Consider the following 22,394-nt stretch of genomic DNA (forward strand, 5'->3'; position numbering starts at 1 on the left):
AGCTGTATGGACAAGGTCAGTTTAGCAATACCTCTTCTTGGTGTGCAGAACTCTCTCAAAGCAAATCCAAAATAAGAAAGAGTAGAGTCAAATTAATTAATAAGAATGTTTTTATAGCTGGCTTTTAAAAAGCAAATTTTTTGTGCTTAGCAATACAAGTGTGAGTAATATTAGAACCGGTCCAGTGTTAATACCATTCTCTTCACAAATCAAATGCAGATAGTGAGGACATGCACTCTCCACCACTATTCACCTGATACAAATAAGGCTCCTTTTCTTCATTTTGGCAATTCAGATGGATGTTGGTAATGGTGTGATGTACAGTAATGGGGTCCTGAAGGGGGGCAGTTTGTACAGGCTACTTACTGACTGATGTTTACAGTATGAAACAGTCAAACTGCAGATGTGTCACAGTAAACAACATAATAACAAACTGTGCGTGGGAGACAGTGTTTTGAAGAACCTCACTCAGACCATAATCACTTCACTTAATATGAATACTCTTTCACTTGTCAGCTGATTCATTGCTCAACTGCACTGGCATTGGCTAAAACCTTGACTCTCCATTAGAGCCAAAACACCTTTCACTCACACTCTTTCTGCCCAATACTGAACCAATGTCTGATGACTGCAGCTGAAAAATAAGAGAAACTATTCATTTTGCAGAAGAAAGATTTATTGTAACTGCCCATAAATTCCCTGTGAATTAATTTTAATAGAGACCCAACCAGTGACAGACACGCTGGTCTCCCTGCTTTCATTAATGTCATTGCAATGAATTGTTAGCCAGGACTCCTGTGAATTACACATAATAGAAGAAAAAGAGGTGTTACAAGGAGAGAGGAGCCATGGCCAGCCTTAATTCACTGCCCAACACCATCATGAGAGGCAACTCCTGAGTAGCATGTATCACCATTCAGTACATTGTGTAGCCTAATTGGTGCACCATGTGGACCAAACACTTAGTCCTTGTTAGTCTAATAGCATCTCCTTATAGCTCAGCATTCAGCACATGTGGGGGCAGGCTCCATTATTTCTCAACATAGAAGGTGGAATCTGGCGCTTCTTCCTGAAGCTTTTGAGCAGCCGGGAAACCAGGGCAACAAGACGCCTACCTGTAACAGGAGGTGTGGCCCTTAGCTCATGGTCGGCACCCATACAGGTTGGTGAGTACAAAGTCTTGTTTGAAAAATGGCTCTAGTTGGCAACACTGTGGGCTGTAAACACCTCCTTATAGAAACTGTTGCTGCCAATTAATTTAGAAAGAGTGACAGCCAATGGGGAAAACTGTCCAGTTATATGGCAATTGGCTGACCAGTGGTTGAGAAATGACCACTCAACTATCATCAGTCGGTCTCAAATTTGTGATGATTTTGAGACTCAAAACTGCACTAAAAGACCAGTGTGTATCCCTAGTGTGTGTGTATGTGTGTGTGTGTATCCTAGAGCAGCGGTTCCCAACCTTTTCCAACTCAGGGCCCACTTGAAAATCTTGAAATTGTTCTTGGCCCATCTCCAACCACAGAGGCCAAATAAGGCAATCTGCTCAAAACACTATTTTATTTTAATGATTGGAAAAACAAAACAAAACAACAAAAAGAGTATCTTTTTAAATGAATCTTGTTTTAACATTAAAACATTATTCATACATATTTTTAGGCAATTACATTTTTGTTTTAATATTTTTCACAAAAATCATACTACTTTGAAACTGCTTTGACAGCCCACTTGCAATGCCTTCGTGGCCCACAGGTTGGAAATGTCTGTCCTGAAGAGGCACGTGGCCAGATGCTGGAGGTTTGAACTTTTCATGAATGTTAAACAGAGGGAGCAGGTGCGGGGGAGAGTCACTAGAGAAACGCTCACCAGAGCTGCTGCTAATAGCCCTTAATATGATCAGCATGTCTGAGAGAGAGACAACCGCGGCCATCAGTCAGTTAGAAATGTATCACGTTGTCATGTTACTGATTTAAGGTACGTCTCAACCAGCTGTGCAGATTATGTCAACATTGCACAATGGGATGTTTTTCCTCTGGGTGCCCAGTCGTTTGCCTGGTTTGCCTCTCCTGATGTTGCACCTCTGTTAATACCCAAGATAAGATTTGCCTTAAGCATGCATAAAAACTCTTCCTATATTATTTTGAAAGGAAGCATCTTTTGATATTACATCAGTAATAAAATATAAGAAAATTCAATTTTAATCAAACTCTAACCTTCCTCTCCCTTTATGACCTTATAGAGAAAAGTGAAGTTTAAGTCCTTAGGCTTAGACAGGGGGTGTTGCACAGAGTCAGTCGATGTAAGCAGCAGGTGATGATAGTAATTGTACTTACATACAGATGGTGTCATAAAACCAGGCAAGTGATAAGACCCAGGCTGAATATTTTTCAGGGGATAAGAATAAGTGTTGGAGCTTTAATGCAGCACCACCCAGTCCAGTTCTTATTAAATGACTGTTGAGTGATGTTGCAATGTGATTTGAAAGTCTGACTGCCTGCCACATGGGTGTAGAACTTGGCTATGATTACTGCCATCCACAGTGGATAGGAGTGCTGGAAATGACCACTAAACACAATGCTAGACATAGACGCACATAAATATTTACATTTGCACGCTCTGACAGAGGTGAAACCACTATCAAAAAATACCTAGGCAAAACACGTTCATCTGGTCCCATCTGATGAGATTTACTTCAAAAGTACCCGATGAGAAGGAGGTGTGGCAAAAAGTAGACATACGACAGAAAAGAAGGAAATGAAATCGAAATACATGAGAGGAGTTTGGATGACTGACAGCTCAATAGCTATAGAGACAATTTTGTTTTATAATGCAAATTATATTAGGCCAAAAACCAGTGAGTGCATAAGATATGCATAACACAAGCACTGAAGGGAAAAGATCCTGCATTAACTACACATTAGCTCCCCTGTCAGCGGTAATTCCCACAGAGCAGGTGGCCATGTTCTCAGATACCAGCTACATCTTCAATCTTTTTCACTTTTGGTCTGCGAGGCAAATTAATTCACTGGTGAGTTATCTTTTACGCTGGTGTCCTTTGGTCTGTGCTCAGCGCTGCCATGACATTCTCTCTCGGGACAGAGTGAGGCCTTTGCTGGCCGCCAGCCTTATCAGCAGACCACTGCGCTGGTGTTTACCCTGAGGCAATCAGTGTACTGTCTGCTGCTTTTTTCTAGCGTTGATTAGAAGGGGAGAGACTAAGAGCACGGAGAATACTAACAGCATCTCGTCAAACACTGGGGGGAAAAAAAGGAAAGAAAAAGAAACCACAGACACACAAAGACATCATCGTGCTTCGGGTTTAAGGTGTTTCATCTGGTGTTCAGGTTCTGTAAAGGAAGGTTTGACTGCTGATAAAGTTGGAGATGTCATTTTTGGTCTCTAATTAATGTTCATTTCAAGACAGCATGGGAGCAGAGCTGAGGTACAAGGAAAATGATGATGGAAAATGGAATAGCTAGAATGATAATAAAAACGGTGCATTTGCATGCACGCAGACATGTGGTTGTTTAATCAAGTAGGAGTTGAAGCTTAGGCCTCAAATAGAAGTGGTGACATGATCAAAGCTGTCTCGATGTAATTGATACATGATACTATTTTCCTACATTACCTAATGACAATGATATGTGATGACGATATTGTGTGAACATATGGCAGAACAAAAGCAGATGATGAAAGACTAAACGGTGGTAAATTAGCAGACACAACACAAAGCGCCGTGGCAATGGTGGAAGTCAGGAGATCAGCCTTTTCCAATTGAGCAGAAGGGGAAAACAGTCTCATGCAGCATTTTCCTCCAGACATTGTTTTCCCTGCCTTTTGTTTTTATTATTCAGCAGTATTGTGAGGGAAATCTTAGGAAAATGATTTGGGCTGAAGTGAGGATATTAAAGATTTCTAATCTGATCAAATCATTTTTGTGTTCGAGAAGCTGCAATAAATATCCATCCTGATATGGGGGCTCCTTAAATGATGAAGCAGTTACTGTCCACACAGCAGCCAAGGTTTTGACATTTGATCACTAAATATAACCGATGATTGAATAACATGACATGTGTGTCTTTATGGAATAATCCATGGTCCAGTGTCCTGCTGGTAAAAAAAAAAAGAGTGCCCTGAAGTCTAGTCAACTCCGTAGTGACATTTACTTGTTCAAATGTCAATTTATTAACATATTGAGAAACGAATTGAGTCTGAGTGTGTTTGTGTGTCTGTGTGTGTGTGTGTGTGTTTGTGCAGAGATCCAAATGACCTAGTTAATGGAAATGAAAACAATGATGGGATTTGCGCACACGAGGTAATCTGATACCTTAAATGGTAGCGAAGAGAAGGATCCTGCATACAAATGGCTTTTTACCCCACTGTCGGAAAACAGACCATGTGTGCAGACAGCATATTGCGGCACATGCTGGCCTGCACGCACGCGAATGCACGCACACACACGGATACGCACATACAAACCAGAAGGGGCACATCATACACCAATGTGCTCAACATAAAATCACTCTCGCTGGTTTACCGGCGACTAAAGCGAGAAAAGCGGCGGCGTGTTCAGAGGCTCCCATTGATTCAACTTGGTGGAGAGAGCTCCCGCTTCATTAGGCCAAGAAATTAAAATGTGGGCGGCCTGCGGTGGAGATGGGTGGTGGTGGTGGGGTTTATGGGGTGATGAGAGGTGCTGCTGTAACATCAACAGACAACAAGCCTGTCCAAGGCAATAAAATAAAAGGGTTGAAAAAAAAAGCAGGCGTGTAATGAAGCAATAGCTTTTTATGATCCCAGTGATATAATGACTTTAATGCTCATCCCATTAGAACTGGCACTGAAAGACAGCATGGGTTTGAAACACTGGGGGAGTGGGTGGGAAGAGAAGATGATGCTATACTGCAAAGTGGAAGGATGGCTAGTCTTGCTATGATCATTGGCAATGAATGATCATGGCTTTGATCTACATGTATGCTATGGCAGCATTTTAGCTGATGCAATGTGTGAAATATTCAACAGTCAACCAAGCCCCAGTGGTACAAGACTTATTTTTCACAACTGGATACAAATAGCAAGAGAATAGAGGTTCATGCAGTCCAGGTTTGATTTTTTTAAGAACACACTCAGGTGTTAGTTTGATGTAGCCTAGTACAAAGGATTTGTAAAATTTTGGAGTCTGACAAGTCAACATGTTGTTACTGTAGAGTGTTAATGTGATACTGTAGTGGTCACATTTTCATATTTCTAACCAATGTTATGTTTGTGTGTGTATATTTCAACACACATTGTACTGTCGTATTCTAATCCAAAATACCAAGATGCAGATTGTCTCTCATCGTGAGGTGGATATGAGGCCGTAGTTTGTCCCGCAAAAAAAGGCAGTCATGAGCCAGAGACGGAGAGAGACCATATGTCTTTGTGTCAGCGGGGCGGGGCGGGGACACGGCTCCCCCGCTGTCAGTGTCACCTCTTTGACCACTGACTGACCGGCTGACTGGGATGACTGGGAGGAAGCTGTCTGGCTCACACTGGCTGCCCTTACACTGTCTAGGCAGCAACAGTGGGCAGCTGGCTCAGTCTTTTTGGGGGCGGTTTGTGTGTTCAGCATGTGTGCATGGTAGGCATTTTCACAACAGAACAAGTAAACACAGAAATGTGCATAGAGGAACAAATGGAACTGCAAGTCGGAAAAGTATAGGTCGACTTACTTACTGGACTATCAGTGTTAGACTTAATCATGCTAAGTTTATTGCCACTGAAGAATATAAAAAAATATAAAAAGCAAAGCACTGTTATTGAAAGAATAGTTATATAAGCACTGCACAATGTCACTGCACAATAAGTGAGGTATTCTTCCAGTATTTTGCATAAGGCCTTGGAGAGAGGGAGGCCATTAGTTTGTGTACAGCTTTTTTGTTTTTATCTTCAAACACCACAAGCAGCAGTCAACATCAGGTCACAAAAGAACAGCAGCACCATCATCAAAGCTCATCAGTCACTGACAGGGAATGTGATCTGTAGCCAAACAGTGAAGCCAAAAGGGTCACTGACTCACTGATGCTGGACAGACCGTGTGTGCTAAAGCTGCATTGGGACTGTGCATAAAACTCACATACTGGACCACTGGGAAGATACAGGGAACGTTTACAGTATGTCTTCATTGGTGATAGGGGTTATTTAGATAGATCTATTTGTGCAGATTTGTATGGTCCACCTATCTTCAGTTAGGATGAAAATGAGGAGTACTGCAACAGATGGTCTGCCCCCCCACAGAGCCTGATCTCAACATTTTGGAGTCAGTCTGGGATTACATGAAGAGACAGCGCTAAACCCACACAGGAGCCGCGGCAAGTTCTCCAAGATGCTTGAACAATGTACCTGCCAAGTACCTTGAAAAATTGTAGTGTTGCTCGGGGTACACTTACAGAGTGGTTACACTAAATATTGACATCACCGAGTTTCTTTTCTCTATGAGAAATACACACCAATTACGGCATATCATTTGAAAGCTTTTTCCACTTTTAGTGTCTAAAGCTTTTCAACAGCTCTGAATATTCAATAGTGAAATTACGACACAGTGTATGAATCCTCAACTCTTTACTTTCAAACAAAACCACAAAGTCCAGAAAAGCGAGAGAGATAGGGAAAGAGACAGAGAGAAAGATGAGGTTCACTTGACTGAAAGTCCATTCCTTGCCAAATTCTCTAAACGTCACTATGCACTTCATTGTTGACTCAATAAATGAACTACAGCAGCAGTAGTCTGTGTACTGAGGGACTGAGAGAAAACAGCTCCAACTGTATAGATGTGCTCCATGTACTAATTAGTCTTGGACATAGCAGTATTCTACTGTGTAAAGCAATTGCTTAAGCTCTGTTTGGACTTATATTATATTTGAGCTCTACTTTGTGTAGAAGATGATGTTCAGTAATATAAAGTTTGTAATCATCTGTGTAAATCTAATGGCATTTAATAAAGGCTGGTTGGTGTAAATCATTACAATATATCTAATTAGAAAAATCTATTTGTAAAGCCTTTTCATCAAGGATTAAAACACTGAGATGTTATAACGCTCAGCCCTCTGGCATCCAACATAACTGTACTCAATCGGAAATGAGCTACAGTACAGCCTTCAATATACACTCACTTGCCAAGTACCCGGACAGAGTGCTTATTTCTGTGAAAGTGTTTTTTGTCTGAAAGTCTTTATGTTCTTTTTTTTTCTATTTGTGTGCTACAATTTGCTTGACAGATGTCACTTCCACAGTGACATAATAACACCTATCTGCAGTAATACCCAACTGTGTTACTGAATGTAAAAGCACAGAAAAGAGGGGGGTCCAGAGTGCAATAAATGTGAACACTGTGTGGCTGTAAGAACAGGGAATGAGGCGGAGAGGTGTAGGGAGCCACCTGCGGTTTCCTCCAATATGGTGAACTAAAGGGCCCCGGAGCTGGTGCAGACGCAGAGGCAGAGCTGTGGCTGTGGCTGCAGGAAGGAGGCAATGAATTGCTGTTTGGAGATGAACTACAGACACACACTAGTTTCTGCTCAGCGGGACTTCCGGGCACGGCCAAAGGCATCTCACCATGTCTTTGCCTGTATACATATCACAAGCCCTGTTCACTCTCCATTCCTCTTTTCTGCTTCTCCCGCCCTCATTCCGTCTGATGGGATCTTCCTCTCCAAGTGGTAATGTGGGGACAACGGACATTCTTTTTTGTCCTCTCTCCATTCCTACCTTCCTTCTCTAGTCTTCATTTCCCTCCACCTCCTCTTCCTCCCTCTCTCATCATATTCTTCTCGTCTTTTCCTCCCATCTCTCCCTCCTATTATCTATCTCTATTTTATCTATCTGTTACACTTTTCCTCCATCCCCTCTAGATTTTCTCTATCACTGTCGGTGTGCAGATATCTCTAGGGGAGACATCTGCTGACTAGGGACTGGGGTGAACATGGCTGCAAGAGCCACTGTAATGGAGCCACACACATACACATACACAATGTGATGTAAGATCATAATGACAGCTCAGAAAGTGTTTACACCACAAATAATGATGAGCTGATGGGATCAAAACAGTGAGGTATGGTGTGTTGGCTTCTGCAGACGGAGGTTATCATTATGATTGTGTATTCCTATCACCGTTCCATGAAAGCACGGAAGCTTAGAAAGACAGTTTCCTCCTCTCTCCGCCCACCCTTCCCTTTTCCGCCCGTCTCTCCAGCTGACAGTGATGACTGTCTCTCAAACACAGAGCGACACAGAAGACAACATGTGTTCACTTTATCCGTCAGTGCCTATAAGTCTTCCTCTCTCTGCCTCTCCTCTCGTCCCTTCAACACTCCTCCTTTCACTTCCTCCTTCACTCATTTTTTTTTTCCCGTTTCTGACTGGCAAACAAAAGAAGGCATGTCCATGGGGAGTGTGGGTCCGTGCGTCTCCGTGCCCGTGTGTCTTTTTGTGTGTACATGTGTATGTGGGGGCGGACATGCAGATAAGCCTGTAATATTTCTATTTTGGATTGAAAGAAAGTGGAAGCTAGTTCTCTGGTGGCAGAGGAAGGAAGAAAAAAGGAGTGAGGTCTCCTGCCAAATGGTGGGATGCGAGTGAAAAGAATCACACAAGATGGTACGTAGGTGGTGGGGGCGGAGATACTGTGTGCTATGTGAGTGTGAGTGTGAGAGCAACTGGGAGTGAACATGTCCGCACACATACATTCATCTCTCTGTGTACAATAATCAGATGGGACTGCTGCTTGTGTATGTGTGTATCTGTTACTTGTATCTCGCATGGCTCCGAAAACAAAATGACATCCACTGGATCAGTGCCGATGTCTTTCTAAGCAAGAGCCCCCTGCAGTGAGGCGCGTGTTTAATGCCTTCCTGAAATAGACAGCCACTGTACAGAAACAGTAGCTCTGCCATCGCAGCGGAGCCTCTGGTGAGGCGATCTCTCATACGTCTGAAAGAACATGAGGGAGAAGTGAGTGGGCAAGAGATAAGCGCCAGTTATTTTGACCAACTCTTTTAAACTGTCTGCTTAGAAGTGGCCTCTTTCAGTCCTGACCGTTATGACACTTACCATCCACTCAAAGCAAAAGCAGATCTGACGTAGGGCTAGACGATTATGGCAAAAATCACCATCATGATTAATTTGGTCAATACTGAAATCACGATTATTTACACAATTATGTATGTATCTACTATATGGGGGCCAACGATGACTCATTACATTACATTTGCTTTTGTGAATTAAAGAGGAACTAAGCAGGATTTCTCCCGTGGCTATGCTACATTTTTACCTTAATTAAAAAGGCCCGGAGTAATTGTGATAGTTAACTACATGACTTGTGACTTGTTACGAGTGAGAACGGAGGCTCTCTGCCTTAACCTGGCGTCTCACGGCTTAAAACCAACCTTGCAACATCAGTGTAGTAAGTAACTCGGTCGCCGACCCGGTGTCCCAGCTCTCATCTCTGCACCCCGCGACACTTTTTCATTAATCATTTGTTCACTTAATCATTTGTTCATGACGGTTAAGACTACACAAACACATGCGCCGTAACATCGTATACTGTATATTATGTAACGTTATCCACGCTCCATTTATAGATTTTTTGCCGGCTTCATTGTAAACAAATGCACACGGCTGAGAGGAGCATAACCAAAACAGCGGAAAAGCGAGCGGACTTGTATAGTTCCCCTTTAACTGACACGTGTGGGTAGAAGGACGAACAATCGTTTATTTGTAGAAGTGTGTTGGTGATGTTGATGTGCGCGATATAGAGTCTAATCATCTTAATGAACGATATATGTTTCTGGCCCTCCTGTTCCCACACTAGAGAACTTCTACCTTTCTTGTCGACCAAACGGCGCTGCTCTCCCTCTGACGTCTTTACTTGCGCTGATAAAAACACCACCTGTCACCATACACCTCGTTGGCCTCATTCACAGTATTGACTAAGTGAGTGCAGTGCAAGCTTCAGGGAATTGCTCATGCACGTGTCTTTCATGATAAAATCCTGATAGTCTGTGAAAATGACAAAATTGAGAACGTTTGGATCCAAAATCGAAATCACAATTAAAATTCGATAAATTGTCCAGGCCTAATATGACGTCGGTCAGACTGAAGTTCACATACCTACTCTCAAACTTAACCAGCCAGTAACCACAGAGGCAGCAGGTCAGTCAGTTGTTTTTTTGATGGTCATGTACAGTACAGTGTGTGAATAAAAAACCTGTTTGAGGACTTGTTTGACTTGAATCCTACAATTCTTTTCATATTGTTTCCTTCAGTAAGTAGATGGACGATGCAGTAGGTCTTCAACACTTATTTTCATAATTAATTAATCCACTGGTGATTATATTGACAAATTGATAAAATATCACATCAAAGAGTAAAGTGTAAAGTAACATCATAGTTTCCTAGCACTCAAGGTGATGTTGTCAAATCATTGTGCCAGCCAGTCAGCTTTATAGTACACAGTCTAATTTCTTCCATTTCTATTAGCTAACCATTAATGGCACAACTATCAGTACAAGTCATGATTATTACGTGTTAACCAGCAGTCACTTTCAAGTCATTTCCATGCTGCTGCTCTGCTGCTAAAATCCTTTTCTACCTTACACTTTATGTCTATGTTAGATGATATTTCAGTTATAAAGTCCACACCTACTGTTGTGATCCAGCCAAAAATGAAAGTGGTTGAACTGAGTAGAAAACAGTCTAAATCATTGCAATGACTTGTCCCGTCTCTCAGTGCGGTTGCGTGTGTGTTACGTACCTCTTTGGAGCCCGACTTGGCCAAGAAGATTTCGCTGCGTAGACACTTGACATCCAGACACACGGGGAGGAGGTGGTCCTGGTAACCGTCACCATCTGCCAGAGAGAGACAGACAATTAGATGGAAAAGCAACAGTGTTTGAACCAGTGGAAGGTCTGTGATCCTGTCTTTTCTAAAACTGTGCTATTTTAATATTTTCACTCCATCGCAATACCTCAGATTTTGTTCTGAAGTCGACTTTGAGTACACCTCAGTTTCTGGCACAAAGAAAAATTGTTACTGTTTTTTTTTCTTCCACGTGTGAGTTGGATCACAGGAACACCTGCTTGTTTCCTGTGAGCAAACACACATCCAAGCAGCATTTGTTTTTCTTTGATGCCTTTTAATAATGTCAGTTGACTTGAAGTATCATTTTCTCCACTGATTTCCATCGCTATTAATTATTATTATCATAATACATGCAGGCTGCATCTAATGTACAAACAGGGACAGAGCCTCCCAAATCAAAACAACAGCTCTTCAAAGCACTAACACTTCAGTACAGCAGGTTCTCTCTCACACACACCACACACACCACTTCAAATGACAAAACAATACCTCATTAAGTGATGTTGACTGAATCATAAATTCCTTTTCACCACATTTACATCCATGAGCACAGTCACACCACTGTGATCTACTTGTTGTTTTCCCATGTCTTCAGACGTTCAACTCTGTGATGCCAGAAAACTTTACTTTGCTGAGAAACAACCGGATGCTTTCAGTTCCTTTTAAATAGCACAGATTTGAGCTACACATATTCACTTCAGTCTGGATATGAAAAAGAGGCATCTGTGAAACAAAACATATAACCTTGTAAGGCTGCTGGACTTCAACCAAATGAAAATCCATCTTGCCAGGCTCCGTGTGACTGGTTTATGGCTAAACCACAGTGATTTGGACTTTAAAGTGTCCAATGAGAGAGGAGCTACTAGCCAGTGAGGCTTGAATTAGGTGTATCATCAGCCAGCAACGACTGCTCGTTAACAACCATGACCTCTAAGTTTCCATGGATGTTATGTTTCTTTCTTTCAACTGGCACTGCCAAGAGATTGATTTTACAGTTGGTGATGAGAAAATGCAAAGGATTCTGATTGGCTAGTTGAGCCAGCGATAGACAGTGATAGACAGATGTTCAATCAATCAAGGATATTTTTTAAGTATCTGCTCTTTTCAAACAGTTTCCATTCAAACTTTCCCAGATGGTTCAGTGTAACAGACCATCTGGTGCGTCAGGTTAGAGCTCCTATAAACATGAGTAAAATTCATCTTCACGTGTCTCTTGAGACGATGGTGTGGTGAAAACAATTGATCAAACTGCATCTGAACTCATCTGGGTTTGTGAACATTCAGAGAGAAGTTTATGTGGTTAGATTTACTTTGTTAAGCATGACTAAAACAAATCCATGAATCAAATACGAGATAAATTATCATTAACTATTCAAATAATTTAACCATTTAAGTCATTGTTTAAGCAAATTAATAAAAGGAATACTATTTACTATTCTACCAAATCATCCTTGAATTAGAGAAAATTGTATTATGATAATATATTAATGACTTGATAAATAATGAAGATGTTATGCAAAACATATATTGCATCTTTGCATATTTTCTTTTGTGTGTTGGTTCATGTCTAATTTTTTTAACTCTAATTATCAGTTACGCCAAATGAGACTGAGGCAGTTTATCTATTTAAAGCAGAAGTAAGTGATATATTTGTGTTAATATAAGTCTTAAATAGTTATATCTTCCGACAGCAATCACTTCTATAGAGTGTTTGGTCTGAAACACGGGTCTCTCAGTCCCTCTGCTCTGCTCTGAGCCGAGGAGAAAACATTTATCGTATCCTACAGTTTTTATCCAATGAGGAGAGAGAACGGCATGCAGGGCTGTGTGTGCAGCCAAGGGACGCCGTGAATGTGGCGACGTAGGGACGAGGACTGTTATGGTGCGTTCAAGGAAACTCGTATTTTTCCGACCGTGAAGTCGTACCAGTTCGATCTGGTACGAGTTCACCGGTCGGAAGTTACGAGTGGCCGTTATAGTGACTTTCACAGGTAAAACAGGTCGGAAAAACACGAGTGGGTTGCCTGGAACGCTACAAAGTCGTAAGTTGTGACTTGAAGCTGTAATTTACGATTTCAAAAGCCTGCCTGGAACGCAGCATTAGCGAAAACGACCGGACCACTTACTTCTGCTTTAATACTGCTAAATATGAATACATTTAGGTGTTTAACAGATATTATCAATAATTCCATTTGGTTCATAGTCCATTTGTGCGTGATGTTGGATGATCACTAACACAAAACACCTTTTTCCACTGCAGACACTTTGACAGGTCAAAGCAGGAGGATTACAGGTGTATCTAATGAGCGTTACTAATGAGCTCTGCATTGCAATTAAGAGTTTAACCCTCGTCCAGCCTTACGGACATTTTTGTCCTTCACTGTCATTTCTGATCATTTGGTTAAAACACATGAAGAATACAAAAAAATATTCACACTCTGGACCCACTGACGCCCAGTAAAACTGATATTTTTGTTCCCACTTCAATTAGCGCATAAAATCAAATATATAGGCTTTCATCTTTAAGTCTTGACTAATAGTTCAAATACAAACATTGTTCTGGATCCCACTAGGGACACTGCTGCTGTGAGAGCACTGGAGGAAACTGGAATAAATGTATGCAACTCAAATGTGTGTGTGTGTGTGTGCATGTGTGCTGTGTACAGTATGTCTGTATTTAGAATTGTGTGTCTGTCCGTGTGTGTGTTTACATGTGACAGAAATTCTTTTGTACTGCGGATCACAATTGCCCCCACTCCCTCTCTCCCATACGCTTTCACCCATCCACCCACTCACACACATACTATGCACCCACATGCACCTATGCATGTGCCTTCAAACTCAATAGAGTATAATGTACTTCATGGGTTATAGTAAGCTACACAGCTTTGAAGTTATGTGTGCGCAGTGGGACTGTGTGCATCCCAGGCGGTACTTGTGCATGTGCTTTAATGCTCATGTGTGATTCCATGTCTGTATGAGTGGTGGCTCTCATGGAATTATTCTTCAATTCACTCCAAACAAAAAACCTCCCCTTAGCATTTACTGTAGGCTTACTACAGTGGCCCTGACAGCTAAACACATCGCAATTTAAGAAAACACATGCAAAGACACAAAAAAATCAGAAATCATCCTCGCTGGCTTTTGTTGTTCAATGCCCAACTTTGATCTTTGAAATTAAAATAATTAAAAAACAAATGTGTCCCAGCAGATTCATCACTTCTTCTTAGTTCTGATAGTGAGATAAAAATCTGAGAGGATGATATGGTGCAGAGCCACCAGTTGGACTTGAACCCAGGCCACTGCTGTTACATTGCAGCCCCATACACTATGCATGCTCATACTCAAACATGAACTGTATCTGTTTTGACATCGCTGTAGGTTAAAGGGACATACCCACTATGTCCATTTCACTGCTACATAACAAACACCATAACAATGCAACCTTTTAACATCAGGTGTTTGGTGTGCTACTCAGCTTTTGAGGGTTCATTTGGGTATAGTTGTATATAGAGGTGAAACTGCTGCTGGGCTTCTCATCACAGATCTGAATGTGTATTCAGATCTATTTCAACCAGGCAAGTGTACCACTCCCAAGCAGATGTTGTGCCATGTGGAGGGGGACACCTGAGTGATACTGATGATGAATGACAGTACAAAGCAGGGGAGGAGAGGAGACTGAATGTGGCTGTCAGGGGTAACTAAGCGAGAGCCAGAAAGCAGGAGAAAAAGCGAGGAAGATGTTGAAATTCGTACACTGCAGAAGTCAACAAGTCCTTGCACTTAATACAACTGATGTACTATCAATTTTTAAAATCACTCTCTTCTTAAAAAAAATAAATAAAAGGAAAAGCGTCAGGACTTGTCTTCAAAATTTCTTCTCTGATACTCTTGAAGCCATTGGATGAGGACAGCATGTTTCAAATGATGCTTATAGGCCAAGATAGAAATATCCTCGCTAACACAAACCATCATATCATGACTTTACCGCTATCTAATGTCAACATTGAGAATTCAAAAGGAAGTAAAAAAAAAAAGAAAATACAGATCAAAAGTAAACATGGGCACTGTGAGGAGAAAATAAAGCAGATTCTCCTCCTTTAAAATGAAATTCTTTCTAGTCAGGTTTCTCTTAATGGCTGGAGAAATGAGTATAAAGACTACAGACGTACTTGCAGTATGAAAAGAAAGAGAGAGACAGTGAGAAACGGTTAATGGTGGAAGGAGGAAATATCTTTAAAGTGTAGACGACATTTCATTCATTTTTAATTTTGTCCATTTTCAGGGAAGTGTTTCACACAATTTAAAGGAGACATTACTGCAGCAATGAAATGACAAGACTGTTTTACAGCAGATGTTGTACTTTGTCTAGAAAAAGAATATTTTTGCTCGCCTGAACTCATGTCCTAAAATCTCCAGTGTTTTTGCATGGTATGAAATGAAGAAAAGCTGCTTAACAAATGCCTAATTGATGATGACAATTGCCATGGATGAAATAAGTTTCTATTTAGTGACCAATTAAATAGACTCTCCACCAGTTTTACACCTGAAGATCAGTTTTATACTTTGCCTAGAACAAGAACAATTTGTCACGGGGCTTCAGATTTTAAACTGAAATCCTGTGTTGCATAGTGGTGGTGTAGAGTCTGAGTGAAGTCGACATTTACAAGGCAGAGAGCCAAATGAAAAATCAGAGAGTTTGAGCTCCACTGCTTTGATTTTGACTGTTATTTATTGATTTATTTTGATGTACCCCAGTAATTCTTTTAACACTATAATGCCAACTCCCATTGTGTCTCCAGTCGAGATGTGAAGCTCTGTGATGTCTCCTATATGGACAAGGCTGCATCCATCTTTATTCAGTCCATGGTTACCATAAGAGGAACATGTTCAGGGAAAAACATTTAGATGTGGACAGTATGTTCTAATTAGGTGCATTACTGTTGGTATAATGGAGACAATCTGATGTAATGTGTATGAGAGCGCTGAGTGCACCATTTGAAGATGTTTTTGCAGCAGAGGTAGACACCGAATGTGTTTATAGTGAGGTGTCTGCAAGGAGAAGAACAAAGAAGCAGGCAGTGATAGAGAGAGACAGAATGAGTGCTAATTCAGTCCTACAGAGGTTATCACTCGCCATTCTGTCTGATGCTCATTGTCAGCTCTGTTCCACACACGGTATCATTCCCTCTCTCTGTCCCACCTGTCCTTTCACTCCATGAATACCTTTTTTCATCTATCTATTCATCTGTCTCTCTTTTATTCCCATTATGCTCTCCATCACCTGTCTCCTCTCTCACCCTCCTCCGCTTGGTTTCTCTTCCTCCTCTTCTAGCTCATTCCTCCGTCAGTCACTCTACCTCTCCCTCCCTCCCTCCCTCCCTCCGTCCTCGCTTTTAATGGCACTGTTTCGTCCATTTCTCCTCTGCTTTATTCACCCTCATTCTCTCCCTGCCTCCCCCCTTCCATGCTTTTCATCTCTCCCTCCCGCTGAAGATGCATGGTGTGATGGAGATTGGCTGAGAGAGTCGCAGAGGGAGGAAACTGCAGGCAGGGTTGAAACGGAGAAGGCTGCGAGGAGAGGGACGGTCGGGGCAGAGGAAGGAGAAAACACAAAAGAGAAAATAGCTAAAGACAACAAGATGAGAAGGATGATGAGAGAATACACAATGACTGTAAGGCATTCAAAGAGTATAGTACTGTATGGCACCACAATATGTATGCACAAACGCACATGGCGGGATGCTGCCAGGAGCCTTATCACGAACCCTATGATCTGACAGAGCAGAGCTTTGTGTGTTTTACTGTCCTCTCTGCATTTTGGGTGTGTGCTAAAGGTGTAAAAGTGGAAGAGGGATGCAACATAGGTCTAGTCCCTGGGGAAGGCAGATGCTACGTCTCAATTTGCAAACATCCATACGTAAGGAGGACTGCAGCAACATGCAATTGTTACGACTGGCCCAAAGACGCAACACATTGAAGGGCACAATACCAAGTTCAATGCATTGTTACATTGTGTTACATTGACACATAGCAAAATGTATTTGCTGCAGTATGTCGATAGACCGCTCAAAACGGACAAAAAGCCTCTCATCTTCAGCGGACACCACCTCGACTAACAAGTGGAATGAAAGGGACTATTAGCACATTATGAATGCACTGTTCTTTTTTCTTCAAACTTGAGGCATGACAAGATGGAAGAGTGATGAGGACCTAATTTTCATGTGACATGATTCACAGGCCACCTGCACGACACGTATCATACCATGAATAAAGGTGCCCACTACCTTTGCACAGTGCTGTATGTCATAGTCCGACACTGAAGGTCCCCCTTAGACAACGGTAATATACCTGCCTCCCCTGACCTGTCCAAAAAGACTATCACCATGTTGACACCATACGTAAATATGACTGACAATCATTCACACAGCAAATCTGCTGTTCTACCTCATGCCACAGGTGGTCTGCTGGATTCAGATGTGGTGGCAGTGGTCAGCAGGCACCGGCCTGCAAACGCAGCGTGGATCGATGGATCCATGTCTGCCCTCCTGTCAGCTCCAAACAGTCTGGCTGTTCTCCTCTAACCTCTCCCATCACCGAGCTGATTCTCTCCACAGAACTGCAGCTGCCTGTGTTTTGTTTTCACGCCGTTCCGAGCAAAACTCAAGAGACTGAATCCCAGCAGATGAGCAGCATCAGAAACACTCAACCATCACAAAATCATGCCACAGTCAAAGTCAGCACCTGCCCTCTATCTGCAGGACTTAATGCACTGGTGTCACATGATTAGTTGATTTGGATAATTATGTGGAAAAAGCAAGTGTACAGGTGTTCCTAATAAAAGTACTCAATGTTGCTACGGGCAACAGCTTGGGCTCCAATTTTAAGCCTTTGTTCACTTCCATTTGTCAAACTAGTGTATAAAAGGTGAACTGGATTAATAATGGCTCCTGTTTTAGATATAACCATGGATCTGTTTGGGAACAGGTAGAGCAGCAAACAGCTAAACAGAAGCCTGATGTATGAATGATGCATAAACACATTAACCATGATACCATTTTGCTGCGTATGAATCCGTATTTGTAATCAAAGAATATGCGGTGAGAATGTGCACACCTCGGGCGTCCCTCTGTTAGTCAGAGGGAAGTATGAATCCAAAAAAGCTGAGACACATAATTTACCATAAAATAATCATAACCAGCTTTATCGAGATTGCATTCATTATCATCATTATAAGTTTGGCCTTTTACGCAGCAATATCAATTTCATATTTCATAAATAAAAATAATGAATTGTGTATTCCTTCAGCATTGTTTAATATTTGTATATTTATTCTGAGACTTTTTGTAAACTGTTACATATGTGCATAATATTTCTAATCAGAGTAAAAGAGGACTTTATATTTGGAGTGACTTTAAACTGGTGCACACATTTCCTTGGTTTATCAATGAATGAATTCATGCACCTGTCTCTCCTCTTTTCCCTGTGGCTGTTTTTTTTTTCTCTAATGCAAACTGGCTGATTAAAGGTGTACAGAAAAGAAAATTGAATTTAAGCCCACTCTGGGTCATAAAATTAGTGTAATAACTCATCTATCAGACGATGTAGGCCAAACTTTGTGCAAAATTCTATTTTTGAGTAAATCCGGGATGAAAGTGTGTATTTTAGTGTAGTTTTTTTTCGCATTGGATAATGCGGGCACACGGATTATACAGTACGTCAGCCTGTACACGATTCATCAGCCACTGATATTGGTTCCGTCATCCGTCATTCAAACGTCTGACACACGCACACACACACCGAGCTCGGTCTCGCCGCAAGCTTTGAATATCCCGCCCGCTCGATAACGACCAATCAAATTCGTTTTCCTTACTCGGGTAAACTCGTGTTGCAGCTCGTGACAACTCGGCGCGACAAACAGGACAAACGGCCATTTCTGTACACCTTTAAGGAAGTGTCTTTATCCAATAATGTCTAATTGTGGGAGTGGAAATGAGCCTCAATTTCTCAATGAGTTTGATAAAGCAGAACCATGCATTTATAATTTTGGTGAAAAGAATGTATGGGCATATATGTGGTTTTGTGCATGCACATAGTGAGTCATGACTGCACCAAAAGTTTTATGGGTTTAACCCTAGGTGTGACTGCTGATTGGTCATTGCATTAATTGGGCTGATGATGTCAAAAACATTCAGAAATCACTGGCATAGTCTGCATGCTGTCTGGTGTGCATGTGTTTTAATTTGTCTCTATTCCAACACACTCCATCTTTAAAACCTGCTTGGAAATTAGTATCTAACATATTTGGGACACAGTCAAAGTAAAAGTACTGGAGGATACTGAAGAAAATGTAAAAACAGATCCTACTGTAACACCGTCATATGATTATCCTTGGGAAGTACAAGTTGAGCTGAATTTAGAAAAAAAATATGTGCATCAAATCTGTGTTCAGGTTTGACTGAAATTGGTGCAAAGTGTCTCCGTCAGTGTGTGGCAGTGTACAGGCCAAATTACAAATTACAATGACTAACTTCCATTTTGCCCCTGTCCCTTTCACCTCAACTACTGTCGTTACCTCTCTCTCACCCCTCCTTAAATCTCCCATGATCCCCTGGGGAAATGTGCCCCAGTTTGAAGTCCCTCTGGTATTATTAAGGTGAGTACAGACACAAAAGATAAGTTGCGTTTTTTTCCCCATTGGAACACACAACACATGAAATGCACAACACTATGACATTTAAAAATTAATTCAGAAATAAAGTTTATTAGTGTGTAGATCACTGTGGGTGGATCCTCATAAGTGAGTGTACTACTTTTGCGTAATTACTGTGCAGCAGATATTGGAATAAGAAAGGGGAGATGTGGTTTTTACTTTCATTGAAGGAGACTTTTTGTGTCAGATGTACTTTGCAATTTGCATCAAATTGCATATTAAAATGTGCAAATTAATATCTGAACCAGGAAACTGTAAACCCTGGAGACCTGATCATTTGCATTTGGATTGGAATATTTTTAAAAGCAAGGGATATCACAAAATGGTGCTTGATTGGGAGATTTTATTTTTTCTCATTGCCGCATTTTTACTTCATTAATATGGTCTGGAGGGAGGCCTTTAACATAACCGCAGTCGTCTGCTGGTTTGTGATCCTGCTCAAACAACTTACTCTCTTAACTTCTTTCTCACTTAACTAGGCAACCACCTACAGTACCTCCCCTTTAGCTGCCTCTATTACCTCTTTCTCAACAGTACAGGTGAAGTCCTTTCTGCAAGAGTCTGAGACCAAGAGAAGCTGAGAATACAAAACTGGAAAAGAATGGGCTGAAAGCATGACAAGACAGCCAGGGAAAGTGTGAAAAAAACAAAGGGAAATGAAGGTAGAAAAAAAACAAAAAATGTGTGAAAGGTGTGCAGAGGTTGAGGAGAGAATGAGGTACAGAATAGATGGAGAGGGGGAGAGGCGGGATGTAACAATATAATAAGATGAGTGGAAGAAAAAATGCCTGGGGCGAGAGCAGGAAAAAAATACACTGTCCTGTTAACATGCTGGCTTACCTGCACACGCACACATGCACACACACACACACACACACACACTACAACTCTCACAGAGACATTCACACACACACACACACACACACACACACACACACACACACACACACACACAGCATGATGGCAGCCTCTCCGATTTTAAATATCACTCTCAAACACACTCCCATCTCGCTGTCTGAGAAATCTCCGTATCTTTGTGAGCTGCTGGTCGCAGAGCAGCCTCCCTCCATCCTACCTGCAGTGAAGCTAGCTGACACACTTGGTTGTGGGACTTTGTTGTGCTTTACCTAATGATGAATTATGCATCGGCCGCTGTCACTTTGAAAAATGCAATTACCTCAGTGATAAGGCAGATGGGCCTGTTTTGTCTGGCATATGCTGTGCATCTATTAAGAGTCGGGAGCTGGAAACAGAACTGCTCGCACACAAACACTGGTGTATTCTCATCACGCATTTATGAACATACACAAGCATGTACACATGTATACACACATACGCACACACACACACACACACACAGACTGCAAGTTCAGCCAATGTGAGCTGCCTGTGGAGGCTACTCAAGCAGATAACTTTCAACAGATCGGTGTAAAAAGACATAACACTGATAGATCCAAATGAACTGTAACAGTTTTTAGTGTTTACAAGATTTATAATGTGGCCGGGCCATGTGTGCTCTGGGGTCAGGTTAGTTCTGCATCTGACATCACAGTGGCAGAGATAGAGATACAGCTGAAGTTATTATTCTAGAGAAATCACAAATGAAAAACACACAGACCACTAAACCTTATGTTGGTGAAACAAAACCACACTAATACCAACAAAAAAACAAAAATTGTGAATTCATTTTAGGAAGGAATGACTTTCAATTTTTTTTCCTGATGTCTATCCAGCACTGAGAAAAAAGTGTTCAGATTATATGATAAAAGCAAAAAGCAAAGGCCCCGTGCAAAGTTGTCCTGCTGAAAATGAAGGGCAAAAATAATTGCCAAAGAAAATAAAGACATCAAAACACATTGTAGAAAATGTCACTCAAGAATATCGATAAAATGACACTCAAGTAACTTTTTCCAAAAGACTGAGATCATCAAACATCAAACTTGGAATGCTCCTTCAGATACTTGATACAAATTGCAGATATATCACACACTAAGATGCAAACACGTCTGATCTTCTTAATGAAACCTTCAGCTTCTGAGGACCCCATGTCAGAGGTCACCATATAGTTTAAACACAAAGCTCAAACTGTTTTACTTTTACTGTAGACAGGTAAGTCTGTTAGCCAAAAACACAGGCAGACGACACCAAATAAAGGCTCATAAAAGATGTCTAGATTTATGAGGCGTGTGGAAACTTTTGTGCTTTTTTTATGCTTTTGTAAATCCAAACTTGCTGCAGATTACCAATTGTTCCTTGATAAAGCTATAGGCCTACAATATCTTTCTGGAAGACATAGGCATAAATGCTGGAAAGTACTTTACCTGTCTGCCTGCAAAAATACAGTATGGGCATTATAAAATTGGGATGACACCCATGCAGCCAGTGTTGGTAAGTATCAATTTCCTTTTTATTGTACAGTATGGTTTAGAATTATCATTGTTGCCATTTTCACTGTATATCATGTTTTTTTCATTTCAAATGAACATATACTATTTGAATTTAAAAGACACATAAAACCATACTGATATGGGTAAAAGATGGAGGAAGGTGGACAGACGATGAGAAGAAAATGTAATGGAAGACAGCTAGATAAAAGTAGAGGCAGGAGGATGGAGTGGAAAGTGAGATGTGTGATGGAAATAATTCCCACTTCAGATCACACAGGGATGCAGTGCTGCTCAATGCTCCGTCTCATCCTCTCCTCTCCTCTCCTCCTTCCCTTAATTATCCTCCCTTCCATCTTGTTGTCTTCCTCCCTCTCAAAACCATCAACCTCAGCATATA

At 41.3% G+C, this 22,394-nt stretch overlaps 1 protein-coding gene across 1 annotated transcript in view; it reads right to left on the bottom strand.

Moving 5' to 3' along the window:
* The window catches only part of itfg1 (integrin alpha FG-GAP repeat containing 1), a 142,790-nt gene that overhangs the window by 74,487 nt on the left and 45,909 nt on the right, over positions 1–22,394 (bottom strand). Inside the window, exon 9 of the mRNA XM_083998250.1 lies at positions 10,790–10,884. Within this exon, the coding sequence (XP_083854376.1) occupies positions 10,790–10,884 (95 nt within the window). The remainder of the gene's footprint in view (positions 1–10,789; positions 10,885–22,394) is intronic.

This window comes from Trachurus trachurus (assembly GCF_905171665.1).
Source record: "Trachurus trachurus genome assembly, chromosome: 3".
Lineage (NCBI taxonomy): Eukaryota > Metazoa > Chordata > Actinopteri > Carangiformes > Carangidae > Trachurus > Trachurus trachurus.